Source organism: Mytilus edulis, chromosome 7, assembly GCF_963676685.1.
Source record: "Mytilus edulis chromosome 7, xbMytEdul2.2, whole genome shotgun sequence".
NCBI classification, from domain to species: domain Eukaryota; kingdom Metazoa; phylum Mollusca; class Bivalvia; order Mytilida; family Mytilidae; genus Mytilus; species Mytilus edulis.
In genome coordinates, this window is record NC_092350.1 from 74,015,917 (window position 1) to 74,029,235 (window position 13,319).

At 32.1% G+C, this 13,319-nt stretch overlaps 1 protein-coding gene across 1 annotated transcript in view; it reads right to left on the reverse strand.

The window, feature by feature from the left end:
* Positions 1-11,316, reverse strand: part of LOC139482186 (uncharacterized) — a 259,285-nt gene extending 247,969 nt beyond the window's left edge. The window contains exons 1-6 of the mRNA XM_071265886.1: positions 11,239-11,316; positions 8,082-8,163; positions 6,009-6,134; positions 3,827-3,951; positions 2,789-2,876; positions 1,021-1,125 (exon numbers count right to left, since the gene is read on the reverse strand). Of these exons, the coding sequence (XP_071121987.1) occupies positions 1,021-1,125; positions 2,789-2,876; positions 3,827-3,951; positions 6,009-6,134; positions 8,082-8,145 (508 nt within the window). The 5' untranslated portion in view covers positions 8,146-8,163; positions 11,239-11,316. The remainder of the gene's footprint in view (positions 1-1,020; positions 1,126-2,788; positions 2,877-3,826; positions 3,952-6,008; positions 6,135-8,081; positions 8,164-11,238) is intronic.
* Positions 11,317-13,319: the final 2,003 nt, after the last annotated feature.

Sequence of the window (13,319 nt, forward strand, 5' to 3'; positions counted from 1 at the left end):
ATAATACTTTCAAACTTACAGATTTGACTGTACCAGATGAATGTTTCATAACATACCCTCTGCCCAATCGTATAGTGTTTACATCTCTTAATTGACACATTCACCTGTGGTAAGTGAGTTGAAACAAAGACACATCGTTTCGGTCAACCAATTCGTGATGGTGACATGTTATCTTCTGTAGTGCCGACTTCAGTTGTTAATATCTTAGCTTTTTGTGTAGGTAGCACATTCCTAATCGAGTATGTTCACATACTACTGACTCTAGTCATAGGGATGCGCTTCTTACTCAAAAAACCGCTCTAACAGAGGTAACCGACTGAAAATCACACTACATAAGATAACATGTCATCATCACAAATAAGTTGACCGAAATGATCGATATATCAATGTTTCAACTCACTTGCCACATGTTTTCTGTCTTTTCTTAGACTTAGATCTGTAGATGTTAGAAGAGATGTCTTATATACAATTTGATTGATAGTTTCCCATTCCATATTATGACATTTTAACTGACTGTATATTTGTATGGTGGAAGGTGTATGCATAGAAAAAAAATTTCGAAACATCCGGTATTGCTCCTTGTTATGTTTTTGTGATATCAGAACATCGGGTATGAACTGTTGCCTTTATTTGTGGTATCGTTATCGTTATATCGTCTTTTAACGGATATTAAGTTTGCTGTACTTTTGTTTATTGTATTCTCATTCGCGTACTCCATTTATATTAGAAGTGATGAATGTTATTTCTTTAAAAAGTTTTATTCGAAATTTTGCAACCTCCAAATTTAAGACTTCTTCTGTTGATGAAAGTACCATGAGTATTTTGACCTCGTTATGTCCCATTGACGTGTATCTCACATCAATTTTATCCATATATCCCAAACTCTGAATTCAAAATTCTTCTGCTTTTTTCATAAATATCGAAGTTTCTTTTAATTACACATACCTGACATTATTATTATAAACAGTATATTTTAAACCATATTTGTTTTACTTAACTATATTAGAAGATAAAACTTACCGGTTCCAAAGGGAACATTCGGATAGTTAAAAACACCATTGTCTACAGCAAATACAAAATTTCCGTCTTGACCAGGACTATATGCACCAGTCCATATGTAGCTACCTTAAAGGAATTGACTTATAATTAGTATCATAGGACTTGTAGGAAGATTCGTAATCACAGTCAGTTAGCAAATACTGTCTTACACGTACCCAAAAACTTATCCCACACAGTTATATAAAAGGCAACTGAAACTTAACATTTTACAGTCCTCACAAGCTGATCCGTGTGATATGTCTCACTAACCACATGCTTTCGCATTCTCAGATCTTTTAATACTGTAAAAGTGGTTTCATCTGTAATGCTTCCGATTTTGTCCTTTTCCCGATTTCAAAATTTTGTCTGAGTAAATTTTCATATGGAACATGCAGGATGTATTTCAGGAGACGCTTATCATGTCGATGCACTTGGTATCACTCCCTTAAGAGTTCATGCATTTCCCTCAGTTTGGTTCCTCGATTTATCCACTTGTCTTCGGTTAGTGCAAACTAACAAGAAATGCATGAAACGTATTGAATCGTAAATTAAAAAAAGAAGATGTGGTATGATTGCCAATGAGACAACTCTCCACAAGAGACCAAAATTACACAGAAATTAACTACTATAGGTCACCGTACGGCCTTCAACAATAAGCAAAGCCCATACCGCATAGTCAGCTATAACAGACCCCGAAATGACAATGTGAAACAATTCAAACGAGAAAACCAACGACATAACTTATAGGTTCCTGACTTGGGACAGGGACATACAAAGAGAATGTGTCGGGGTTAACATGTTAGCAGGATCCCCTCTAACCTGGGACAGTGGTGTAACAGTACAAGATCAGAACGAACTATTAAAATCTGTTGAAAAAGGCTTAACTCATCAATTGATAAAAATAAAAATACTACAAATACAAGTGGACGTGGCCGGATACTTGTACATCCCAACAACAAAAAGATAGAAGGTACAGATCTGAGAGTACTCGCAGTTACTGACAGCTGGATCAAAGCCACAAACAACTAATAAAAAAAATCAAGCATCTTCGAATACATTATCAATCAGTACACATCCAGCATCGAATGGATTTAGTGTGAAGACGTCATAAACAGTCAGAGAAAAAACATGACCTTGTGCAATGCCGAGATACAGGTATCGATAGATATCCATGACTGTGTATATGTAATATAACAATAATATTTAGTTAGCTTTTAATTTACTGATTTCAAAATCCATATTTATACCAATAAAAACAATATTCAGTGATCCAATTACCGCGTTGAATTGGTAACCAAGGATAATTTATTTAAAGGATCGATAAGTTTACTAGGATTGTTTCTTAATTTCCGGGCACAGTAAACAACATGTCCGTAAAATAAAGGAGGTGCTATACCGTTTGAAATAAATTTTTAACAGGAACAACCAAATTTCAAAACCAAATCTTTATATCTATGCATATTTTATTTGTAACTTAAGCTTGGGAAATACCATCCTTATCTGTTGTTTTATCACATTTCAAACACTTCTTAAGACGAAAACTGATCAAGTCGGAATTACTTGCTCTCTCAATCTTTTGTGCTATAGGATGGCAGTAAAATCAAGAATTACAATACCTATGTGTTTAGATACATGTCGTTCAACTGATTGATGTTAAAAAGTGAGTATTTTTTTCAAAATTACTAAGAGCTGTTGTTATTAGTTACAATGATAAAAAAGAATATTTAGTTACTTATAAATGATAACTTACTGCATCCAAACTGTTTATAGGCAGCCGCAGCTTCTTCTTGACTATTTGGTCTCCATAAAGAAGCTCCTGGTGTCATGGCACATATCGACTAAAATTTAAGAACAGTCTATCATTTATAAGATAAATAAAGAAAATACAACAAATAATATATGTTTCACACCGGAGAAGCACGGTAATAATAACTTTTTATTAAACTTTTAACTTATCGGTACTGCAATTGAGCATAACTAACAATTTTTGCCAGATTATTTTAAGTTCTGTGGCTTTGGAAACAATTATATATTTGTGGATATTTGATCTCATGGTTTCTAACTTCAAGCCTATGTGAATATTCAGTTTGTTGAGCGTTTAAATTCGAGCTTATGATATACCCATGAAATTCCATGAATAATAATAAATCAACTATGTTAACGTTGAAGTGATTATGCATACACTATTTGTTAATCTTCAATGTATGCAATATGAATGTATTTTTAAATAGAACCAGATAGACATTTATTAGTTTTTCATGTATTTCAATCGCTATCAAATAATAGTCGAATTATGTTTTATAATTCGATCTTGACCGATACGTTCCTTAACGATAATCATTTTCATGGTATCACTAAGTATTCGCCTCACATTGATATTTGTTTTTGCAGGAAAATATCATGTTCAGAAGATATTGCTGAAAGTGGCGTTAAACACTAACATCAATCAGTCAACTATAAATAGAGGTGATTGAGTTAAACATTTTAAATATAAGGCTATTATTCTTTGGTCGTCCATCCATATACAAAAAACATATATTAATTAATTGAAATAAAATGTCAAGCGTCTCTGTGAAGGATGACAAAGGCACATATGTGTTTCCCATTCTTTATTTCCATTCTCAATTTTATAGATAACAAAAACAATGGTAGACATGAAAAAAGGTAGATCCGTTTGCATAATTTCTCAGAAATTTGTACTTTTATATTTCATTACATATCAACCATTCAAAATCAACAAAACTTGAATAAGGGGAAATTAAATCTGATACAACATAAACATACTCACCAAAGCATTAGCCCATGTTTCGTAAAGGTGATCCGGTTTAGAGTGAGCGTAGCAATTACGACTAGCGGTTTGGTTATCTAACAGCACATATCCTTCAGGACAATTGGCAGTGGGAACACATGGTACTATTTTTTATAACACAATAAGAGTTAAATATTGAAAAACATAGCTACAACATTGAATTAACTGATGACACCAAAAAATGTCATTAGGTTATATGTACAACATTGGCAGGATGAAAATGTAATGTATAACTGTCACGAAGAAGACTACTATTTCGTCAAATTAAAGCCATGGTATTTTGACGACATACACACAGTGATACACCTATATAGAATGGTTGTACTGTATACGGCAGCTGTTTACAACTAGATAGGGCAAAACAAAATTTGTCAATGAAAAACAGTAATACATTCTGTCTAGGATATTACACCAAAGGTGATATAACTTCTTTGAAATAGAATAACCAATATACTGCATTCTTGCAAAATAATATGATTATTGCTATGAGGTGAGTACTATGCATACCTTATTTGTATCAGCGTTATCGATATATATTAAGTAAATTATTTATTTTCAGACTTAACTAATAAAAATGATATGACTCAAGGTTAGATATCTAAGTTTTTATACACGAGTAGTGATTTGGTCCAGCTGAAAAAGATTTAAAATAAGCATTTCAGAAGCTGTCAAAAGTTTTCTAGATCCCCAAAACATAAATTTTAAAATTGTCCATATTTTGAATTAGAGCGGATGAAATTTTCAATTATTTTGATATTATCAGATTATTACATGGCATTTTTCATATCGCATGTATTATCAGCCCTAGGTTCAATATCAGCCCAAGAGCCGCATGGCTCGAGGGCTGATATTGACCGAGGGCTGATAATACATGCGATATGAAAAATGACATGTTATGATCTTTTTATCATATGCTTCAACAGTAAAGAAAAATAACAGATTCATATAATGATCCTTTTAGAAAAGAAGTTCAAAGAGTGAAAAGTTCAGGGACGTCGGACCCAAATTTTGGTACATTCGATATGAGTCTTTCTAACATATGCCTCAACAGAGAAAAAAAAAACATTTTAACATGGACGAATCCAAAATAAAAAAATAATTCAACAATATACATAATGAACATTGTTTGGAATAGTCAACCTTTTTTAAAATAACTTTCTAAATTATGTTTGAAACTTTTAAAAATATTTTTTTTTTTTTTTTTTTTTTTTTTTTTATATTATTTTACACAATATATTTTCCAGTATCCAAATAATTGTTTTGTACACTACTTTTTAATGTTTTTCACTGAAAACGTAGTATTGAGGTGTATTTTCCGGAATTTGCCGAGTATCACCGGAATGCCATGTGATAACGTTACGGAAAGGCATGTGATAACAATCGAAGCATGTGATAAACTTTTCATATCAGCCCGCTAAGCACTAATTGGAAAAAATATGAAATATACGTTAATTTAATGCTATTATTATACGGTAAAATTCATATGTTATTTAGTCTAAGTATATGATAAAACATATTATTGAGAAAGAGCAGGCAGGCTGTGATCTCTAACCATGAGATTGGTCATGAGAATCACGTAAAAAATCTGTCATGCAGGCAACAATAGGACTGGTTGCTAAATGATTCCATTTATTGATTTTTTCCAGATCACATTAAACAAATTGTGACGTGTTTAAATCGTTATTTTCCAAAATATTTTTATAGAGTTACGGGCATTGATCTCTGAAACTTAGCAGAAATTAGAAATTAACTTCTCACAATTTTAATTTAATTTTAATTTAATTTTAATTTAATTTTAATTTAATTTTAATTTAATTTTAATTTAATTTTAATTTAATTTTAATTTAATTTTAATTTAATTTTAATTTAATAATTATATTTTATTGTTCTGGTGTATCCTTCATGATGAAAAAATGAAAAATGTAAAACAAGTGATTGTATAATAACGTCATTGTTTGAGAACCTTGTGTTATAATGATATTTTGTTATATTTTGTTGTTAACATAACTTGATAAAAGGTGTCAAATATATAAGTTTAATTTAAAGACAATAATATATTGCTTTTATATTGTTTAATCTTATTTTACATCATGATCTTTTGCCTATGTTTCATTTTTTATAGAAGGGACAAGAACTATCGATCATGCTTTATGTGTTTTACATTTACAACATGGTCCTCCATTGCAACATCTTCCTCTTTCGATCCATCCTTTACCAAACGCACCATCACAAGTAAGACCTTTCCGTCCACATGTTCCATTTGAAGCAAGGCAATTTCTAGTGAGTCCTAAAGAGTAAAGTTCTTAAATACAATGTGACATTATGAGCTCCAATTTCTGCATTATACAATAAGAAAATAGCTTTTATTTGGAAAAAAACTGTTTTTGATGTACTCTTCAAGTTAAATTCTTCATTACAGTAATGAGTTTATGGAAAATAAAATAGGTTCATATCAATTGAAACCCAAACCTCTTATAATAACAATATTTTATTTTTAACGTGAGGTGAATGTTTCATATGAACAACATTTTTTTCTGATAGATTTAATTCAAGGAAACATTAAACATGTTAAACTAAGTTATTTACATTTTTACTCGACTTTAAATTAAGGACACATTCATTGTCTTATATATTCTAAATGACCCATATCGAGATATCAGTAACTAAATAAAGGCAATAGTATAAAATAAAATCACAAAATTACTGAACTCCGAGGAAATTTCAAAACGGAAAGTTCCTAATCAAATGGCAAAATTAAATTAAAAAACGCATCAAACGAATGGACAACAACTGTCATATTCAAGAATTGGTACAAGCATTTTCAAATATAGAACATGGTAGATTGAACCTGGTTTTATAGCGCTAAACCTCTCACTTGTACGACAATCGCATCAAGAGGGACGAAAGATACCAAAGGGACAGTCAAACTCATAAATCTAAAACAATAAAATCAACGGTACCAATTTTGTTGCACCAGATGCGCATTTCGACAATACATGTCTCTTCAGTGATGCTCGTGGCCAAAATATTTGAAATCCAAAGCTTATATAAAAGATGAAGAGCTATAATCCAAAAGGTCCAAAAAGTATAGCCAAATTCGTGAAAGGAATCAGAGCTTTGCATGAGGGAGATACATTCCTTAATTTATAATAATTTTTAATATTGTGTAACAGCAAATTTTAATAACACAAAAAATCCGTATTTTCATGCCAGTACCGAAGTACTGGCTACTGGGCTGGTGATACCCTCGGGGACTAATAGTCCACCAGCAGAGGCATCTACCCAGTGGTACTAATAAAATCAACGGTACCAATTTTGTTGCACCAGATGCGCATTTCGACAATACATGTCTCTTCAGTGATGCTCGTGGCCAAAATATTTGAAATCCAAAGCTTATATAAAAGATGAAGAGCTATAATCCAAAAGGTCCAAAAAGTATAGCCAAATTCGTGAAAGGAATCAGAGCTTTGCATGAGGGAGATACATTCCTTAATTTATAATAATTTTTAATATTGTGTAACAGCAAATTTTAATAACACAAAAAATCCGTATTTTCATGCCAGTACCGAAGTACTGGCTACTGGGCTGGTGATACCCTCAGGGACTAATAGTCCACCAGCAGAGGCATCGACCCAGTGGTAGTAATAAAAACTAAAACAAACTGACAACGACATGGCTAAAAATAAAAAAGACAAACAGAAAAACAATAGTACACATGACACATCAAAGGTCATTATATTGACATCGCTGCACGAACAAAGTGTCACAAATAGGAGTACAACAACAACAAAAACCCAACCCTAAATTTTGGTTGCTCTCGAAAGGTAAGTATATCCTGCTCTTCATGTGGCATCCGTCGTGTTACTGCTGTTCAATAGTCATAATTTCACTACTCAAAAACCAATTCCGGTAACAAACTTAAACCGAGGTTAACACATCAACTATGAGAGGAACAATTCCAGAAACAACAAAATCACTAAACGCCAACAAGGCAAGCGCCAACATACATAGAAACGGACTATGTAAATCAACTGCCATATTCCTGACCTCTCTTGTATACGAGCGTTGTATACTTAGTCATTTTGTAAGTTTCTTTTTATTGATTTAAAATGGTCTAGCACATACAATGCAATTATGTATTGATGTGAAATCAGGTAAAACTTTCGCCTAATTCTATTGTGTATAAGTAAGGACAGCACATATCTGTATACGATAAAACATAAAGAATACTTACTTCCGCCAGTAGAAACATGAATTGTGCAGAGGATGATTACAATCAAACAACAAAATTTCATCATGATACTGTTATACTAAAACTAAAATTTGTAAACAATGATTATATATTCAAGGTTATTTAAAGGGGAATCGTCACTCATTAATATGTGTTTTTGTTCTTGTATGCATTTAATGATACATTGTGACTGTTAACTTCAGGTACGAAACTATGCTAATACATAATTTTGAAGTAACCATAAGCAGCCGAAAAGACGGTTTTGTTTTTTTCAAAAAGACAGATTATGCTTGAAGATGGAGTTGATTCAGAATATGCACTGTTTTCAGGGATGCCAAGAACAGTGCTATATGTTGTTGCTGAAATTTGAATTTGACTTTTCGTTCAACTAAATACTACTCAAGGCTTAAAACAAATGCATTGCAATATTTTTTTTCTGTCCGCTTTATTAGAAAAAAACATAATTTCTGATGTAATTTTGTAGGATTATTTCAAAATCACTTTTTCCTGCGTTCTCTGCAATGTACCTCCTTTTGTTCATGTACGTCAGTCATAGAGTATTTTATTCTTATTTACATGTTTGATATAAGTTAAAGAATTCTAATGTAAAAAGTAAAATGAAGTCTATAATCACATGGCAAAATCAAATGACCATACACATCAAATTTATGTTCATTTCGGATTCTTTTATAGCTGACTATACGGTAGGATTTTTTTGTGGTGGATAATGTTTGTGGATAGAATCATTGGAAATCATACCACATCTTTTATTTCAATATAAATACATGTAAACAATCAAATAAATCATAGAACGTTCAGAAAACTAAGGTGTAAAAAGGAAAGAGACAAAATACCAAATCAGCTTTCTATACAAACCAATGAAATCAGTAAATATCAGTACATTAACCAAAATACAATGAAATTAATCAAACAGAAATTGTAAACAATATAAGGAAACTTTAGATTTGACAACAGTGAATAATACGGTGAAGTAAAAAAGAGACGAAAGATACCAGAGGGACGGTCAAACTTATGAAAAAAACCTGACAATGCCATTGCCAAAAAATGAAACACACAAATAATAGTATACATGAAAAAAAAGCTAGACTAAGCAACACAAACTCCAAAAAAAAACTAAGGGTGTTTTCAGGTGTTCCGGAAGGGTAAGCAGATCCTGCTTTTCATGTTGCACACGTCATGTTGCTTATGTTATTACAATACCGGTAAATAGTATAAATCGGTAGGTCACATTCATGAAAAGGGAAGGGGATTGTAGGTACGACGTGAGAAACATTTCTGATATTATCTGTGAAACGGTTATTCCATAATGGTCAACCATATCGTGATGGCGTCCGTACAATTTACGAAGGAATGAATTTATCTTCACCATTTGGAACTCTTGGGTTAATATTTTTTCTTGTGAGCAGCAACCCTGTATCAATGAAATCATGATAGCAAATACAAGCACGTGTATATCGTATCAATTGGGAGATACATACTCCGTATGCAGGCGCTGCAAGAATGTTGCTATTTAGAAATGAAAAGTTCACAATTGGGAAACTGAAATCATCTCTTTTGTCGTAACGTTTTTAAAAGTGAAGATATGAGGTCGACTTAACTGTATCTATTGTATCCTTTATATCTAGCTCGATGGGATAGATGCGTTCAACATAGTCACCAATTTTTGATTCATTTAGTGAGAGAACATCATATTTACAGTGGAAGGTAAAGTCAAAGGATATTGCTAACTTCTTATCTTTCTTCCTATGTATATTAGTAAAGAAACAAGTCGGATAGAAGAGGAGCACAATTTGTTCCCATCAGAATGCCGACAGTCTGATGAAAAAACATGTCCTCCAAACGTAACAAATATGTTGTCTATCAAGAAATCAAGCATCTCGATAACTTTAGTTTCAGAAAATGTTTTGTTGAATCAGAGTGATCCTGTACAATGTAGGATTTATCCCTCCTTAAGAATATATACTTGAATCTACATTGGTCATAGATTGTATTTACCAGATATTTGAGTATCTGATTAACGCCACCTCTAGAAAAGGCAGTTTCACAATAACTTTGAAGCCTGGTTTTGATAACTGATAAAACAGATGTTAATAATTTAGAAAAAGGTTTCGTGGAGCACTTGGAAGATCAGAAATATACCGTTGTGTGTAAGGACACTTACGTTGTTTAGGTATTCAATGCAGTAATAGAAGATCCAGTATTTCGTCTTTGGTTGAAATTCCAAAGGAACAAAGAACAAACCTATGAATATTCAGGATTTCCTCTTTGGTAAATGTCGAGAGGGTATAAATAAAGGCAACAGTAGTATACCGCTTTTCGAAATGCATAAATCGATTGAGATAAAAACAAATCCGTGTTACAAACTAAAACGGAGGGAAACACATCAAATATAAGAGGAGAACAACGACACAACAGAAACACAAGTTTTAAGGGGTAATAATTAAGATACCTAACCGCTTTTATTTATATGGCAGCAAATCATTAATAGAGACATCGTGCAGAGCAGGTGATGTATAATGACGATGACCATGACTGCGTCTACGGCCAGAAGAAGAGTTGGGAATATTCATCATATTCCACGAGCTACACAACAGACTATATATTATACATATACCATCAATTACGCGCGTCTGGAATATTACTAAATTTAGTCCTGGTATCTATGATGAGTTTATTTACAAACACTGAGTCGATGCCACTACTGGTGGAGATTTATTTCCCCGGAGGTATCACAAGCCCAGTAGTCAGCACTTTTTGTGCTGACCTGAATTGTCATTGATATGGTTATATTTAAAAGATTACTGTTTCGAATTTTTGAAATTTTTTAAATACTAAGGCTTTTCTACCTCAGGCATAGACTCCTTGGCTGTATTTGGCAAAACTTTTAGGAATTTTGGTCCTCAATGCTCTTCAACTTCGTACTTTATTTTGCATTTTTTTTTAACTTTTTGGGATTCGAGTGTCATTGATGAGTCTTTTGTAGGGCGTATATACTAAATTTAGTCCTGGTATCTATGGTGAGTTTATTTAAATAAAGTATCAATTGTGTCAAACAACTTATATTCATTGACAAACAACAAAGGCTGACATTTTCAGATCAGACGGACTTTCATTTCAAAGTAAATAAATGAAGACTTACCACACTCTGTAATAGCAGACCTAATGATAATAAGATAACTTTTTAAACGAAGTGGCTACTTAAATAACACAGGAAATTAAAGTATTCAATCGAGGAATGCTGTAGGTGTGAAAAAATCATTAGCGACATATGGTGTTTAGCTTTGTTCGATTTTACTAATGATGCAAACATTGTTAAGGCGTGCAACATCTTTCATCTTAAGTAAAACATTTGCACTTCTAAAAATATATTTCACATCAGCTAATTATTGTCTTAACGTGTAGTCTTTAAAACAACAATTATAAATTCTATATTCAATATCTACAAAATGTGGACAAAATTGTAACCCGATTTTACGTTTTAAGGGTCGTTGTTTAAAAAATGTTAACCTCTCTACATAATGTGATTGTCTGATTGGTATTCAGTTCCACTTTCATTCTTTTTTGTTTAATCGTGGCATTCGACTACCGACATGCGGTATGTAAAACAGCCCTATTAAAAAATTTGGAGTCGAGAGTAGCTGGCACATCATGGATTGAGTTCAAAACGTTTAATTTAATGTTGAAAGGCTATTGATGCAGTAGTTGATCTACATCTTGTACATTGTTAGATAAAATTAGATTAGGGTAATCTTAGTTATGATTTTCGATATAACAATGCAATAGTATATTTATTTCTATGTTTGGTCCATTGTGCAATCTTACATGTGTTATACACTGGTATTTATGTAAAATTTACATTATACACGTTCAGGAATCGACGGGACTACTGTCGTCCTTGATCTTTGTTAGTGAGTTGGTTTAATTCATCCTATTGGTACAGTGTCTGCATGCAATTTGAATCAGTGGTATTTTATTGGAAATTGATCTATATTTAACATACAATGTATTTCAAAAGCCGAAAAAAGCGACAACGAAATCAATATTACTACTTAGTCTGGTTATCTGGTTCATCGCCATTCTTTAATTGTTTATGCGTGATAATGTGTCTCTAATATAAAAAAAGTAAACGAAGTATATAACTCAATTTCTTATACTCCTTAAGATCTGCTTAAAATAAATAGGTTTAGTCCTCTCAAATATATACATAGATATACATAGCCTATAGACCAAGGAATTCTGGAGCAGAGGTACATGTATTTCCTTTATTCATTGATATTATACGTTGACTTTACATGCAGCGAAATATGATTTATAGAAGTTGTGTAATGCTGTTTCCATGTTTAGCCATCGATTCAAATATTTTTGCCTGTTATAGATATGAAAATAGTTTCAAGAAACTTTGATCCTTTTTTTATTTCATTAAAATATAAGTGTGTCCTGAAATGTTTGTAAATTTGTTGGTTTATTCGTAAATTAAAGCTCAGTAAAGTACTTTAATGATACTGACATGTTATGCATATATGATTTGTAACAGACTTTCTTCGATTATCAAGTTGATTATGCAAATTATGTACTTTTTGATGTTGTACATGTAACATCTTAAATTATCATTATGATATACAATAGCAAGCCTTCAAATTAGTATACGTAGTGGTTCAAACAATTTTTAATACTCCTTTTTGAAAAAAATGTGTTTGTCGATGATACAAGGTATAGACCTCAGATTTCTGAACCTTGGATCCTTACTTTTTTAATATAATATGTTGAGCTTGCATTCAAAGAACATGGAGATAAGTGAAGTTGATATCATTCTTTTAACATTTTCTATCTTTAATACAAAAATACTTGCCAGATATTGATATAGAGTATGGTTTAAAGAAACTGATATTTCCTTTATCCTTCAATACATTATTTTTTCCTTATATTGCGTCGCTGATGAGTCTTGTGTAGACGAAACGCGCGTCTGGCGTATTAGATTATAAGCATGGTACCTTTGATAACTATCACAACTACTAGGTCGATGCCACTACTGGTGGATATTTCGTCCCCGAAAGTATTACCAGCTCAGTAGTCATTGCTTTGGTGTTGACATGCATATCATTTATATTGTCATTTTTATAAGTTTCCTGTTTACAAAATTATGATTCTTTTAAATGCTAAGGATTTTCTTATCCTAGGCATATATTACTTTAGCCGTATTTTGTAAAACGTTTTGAATTT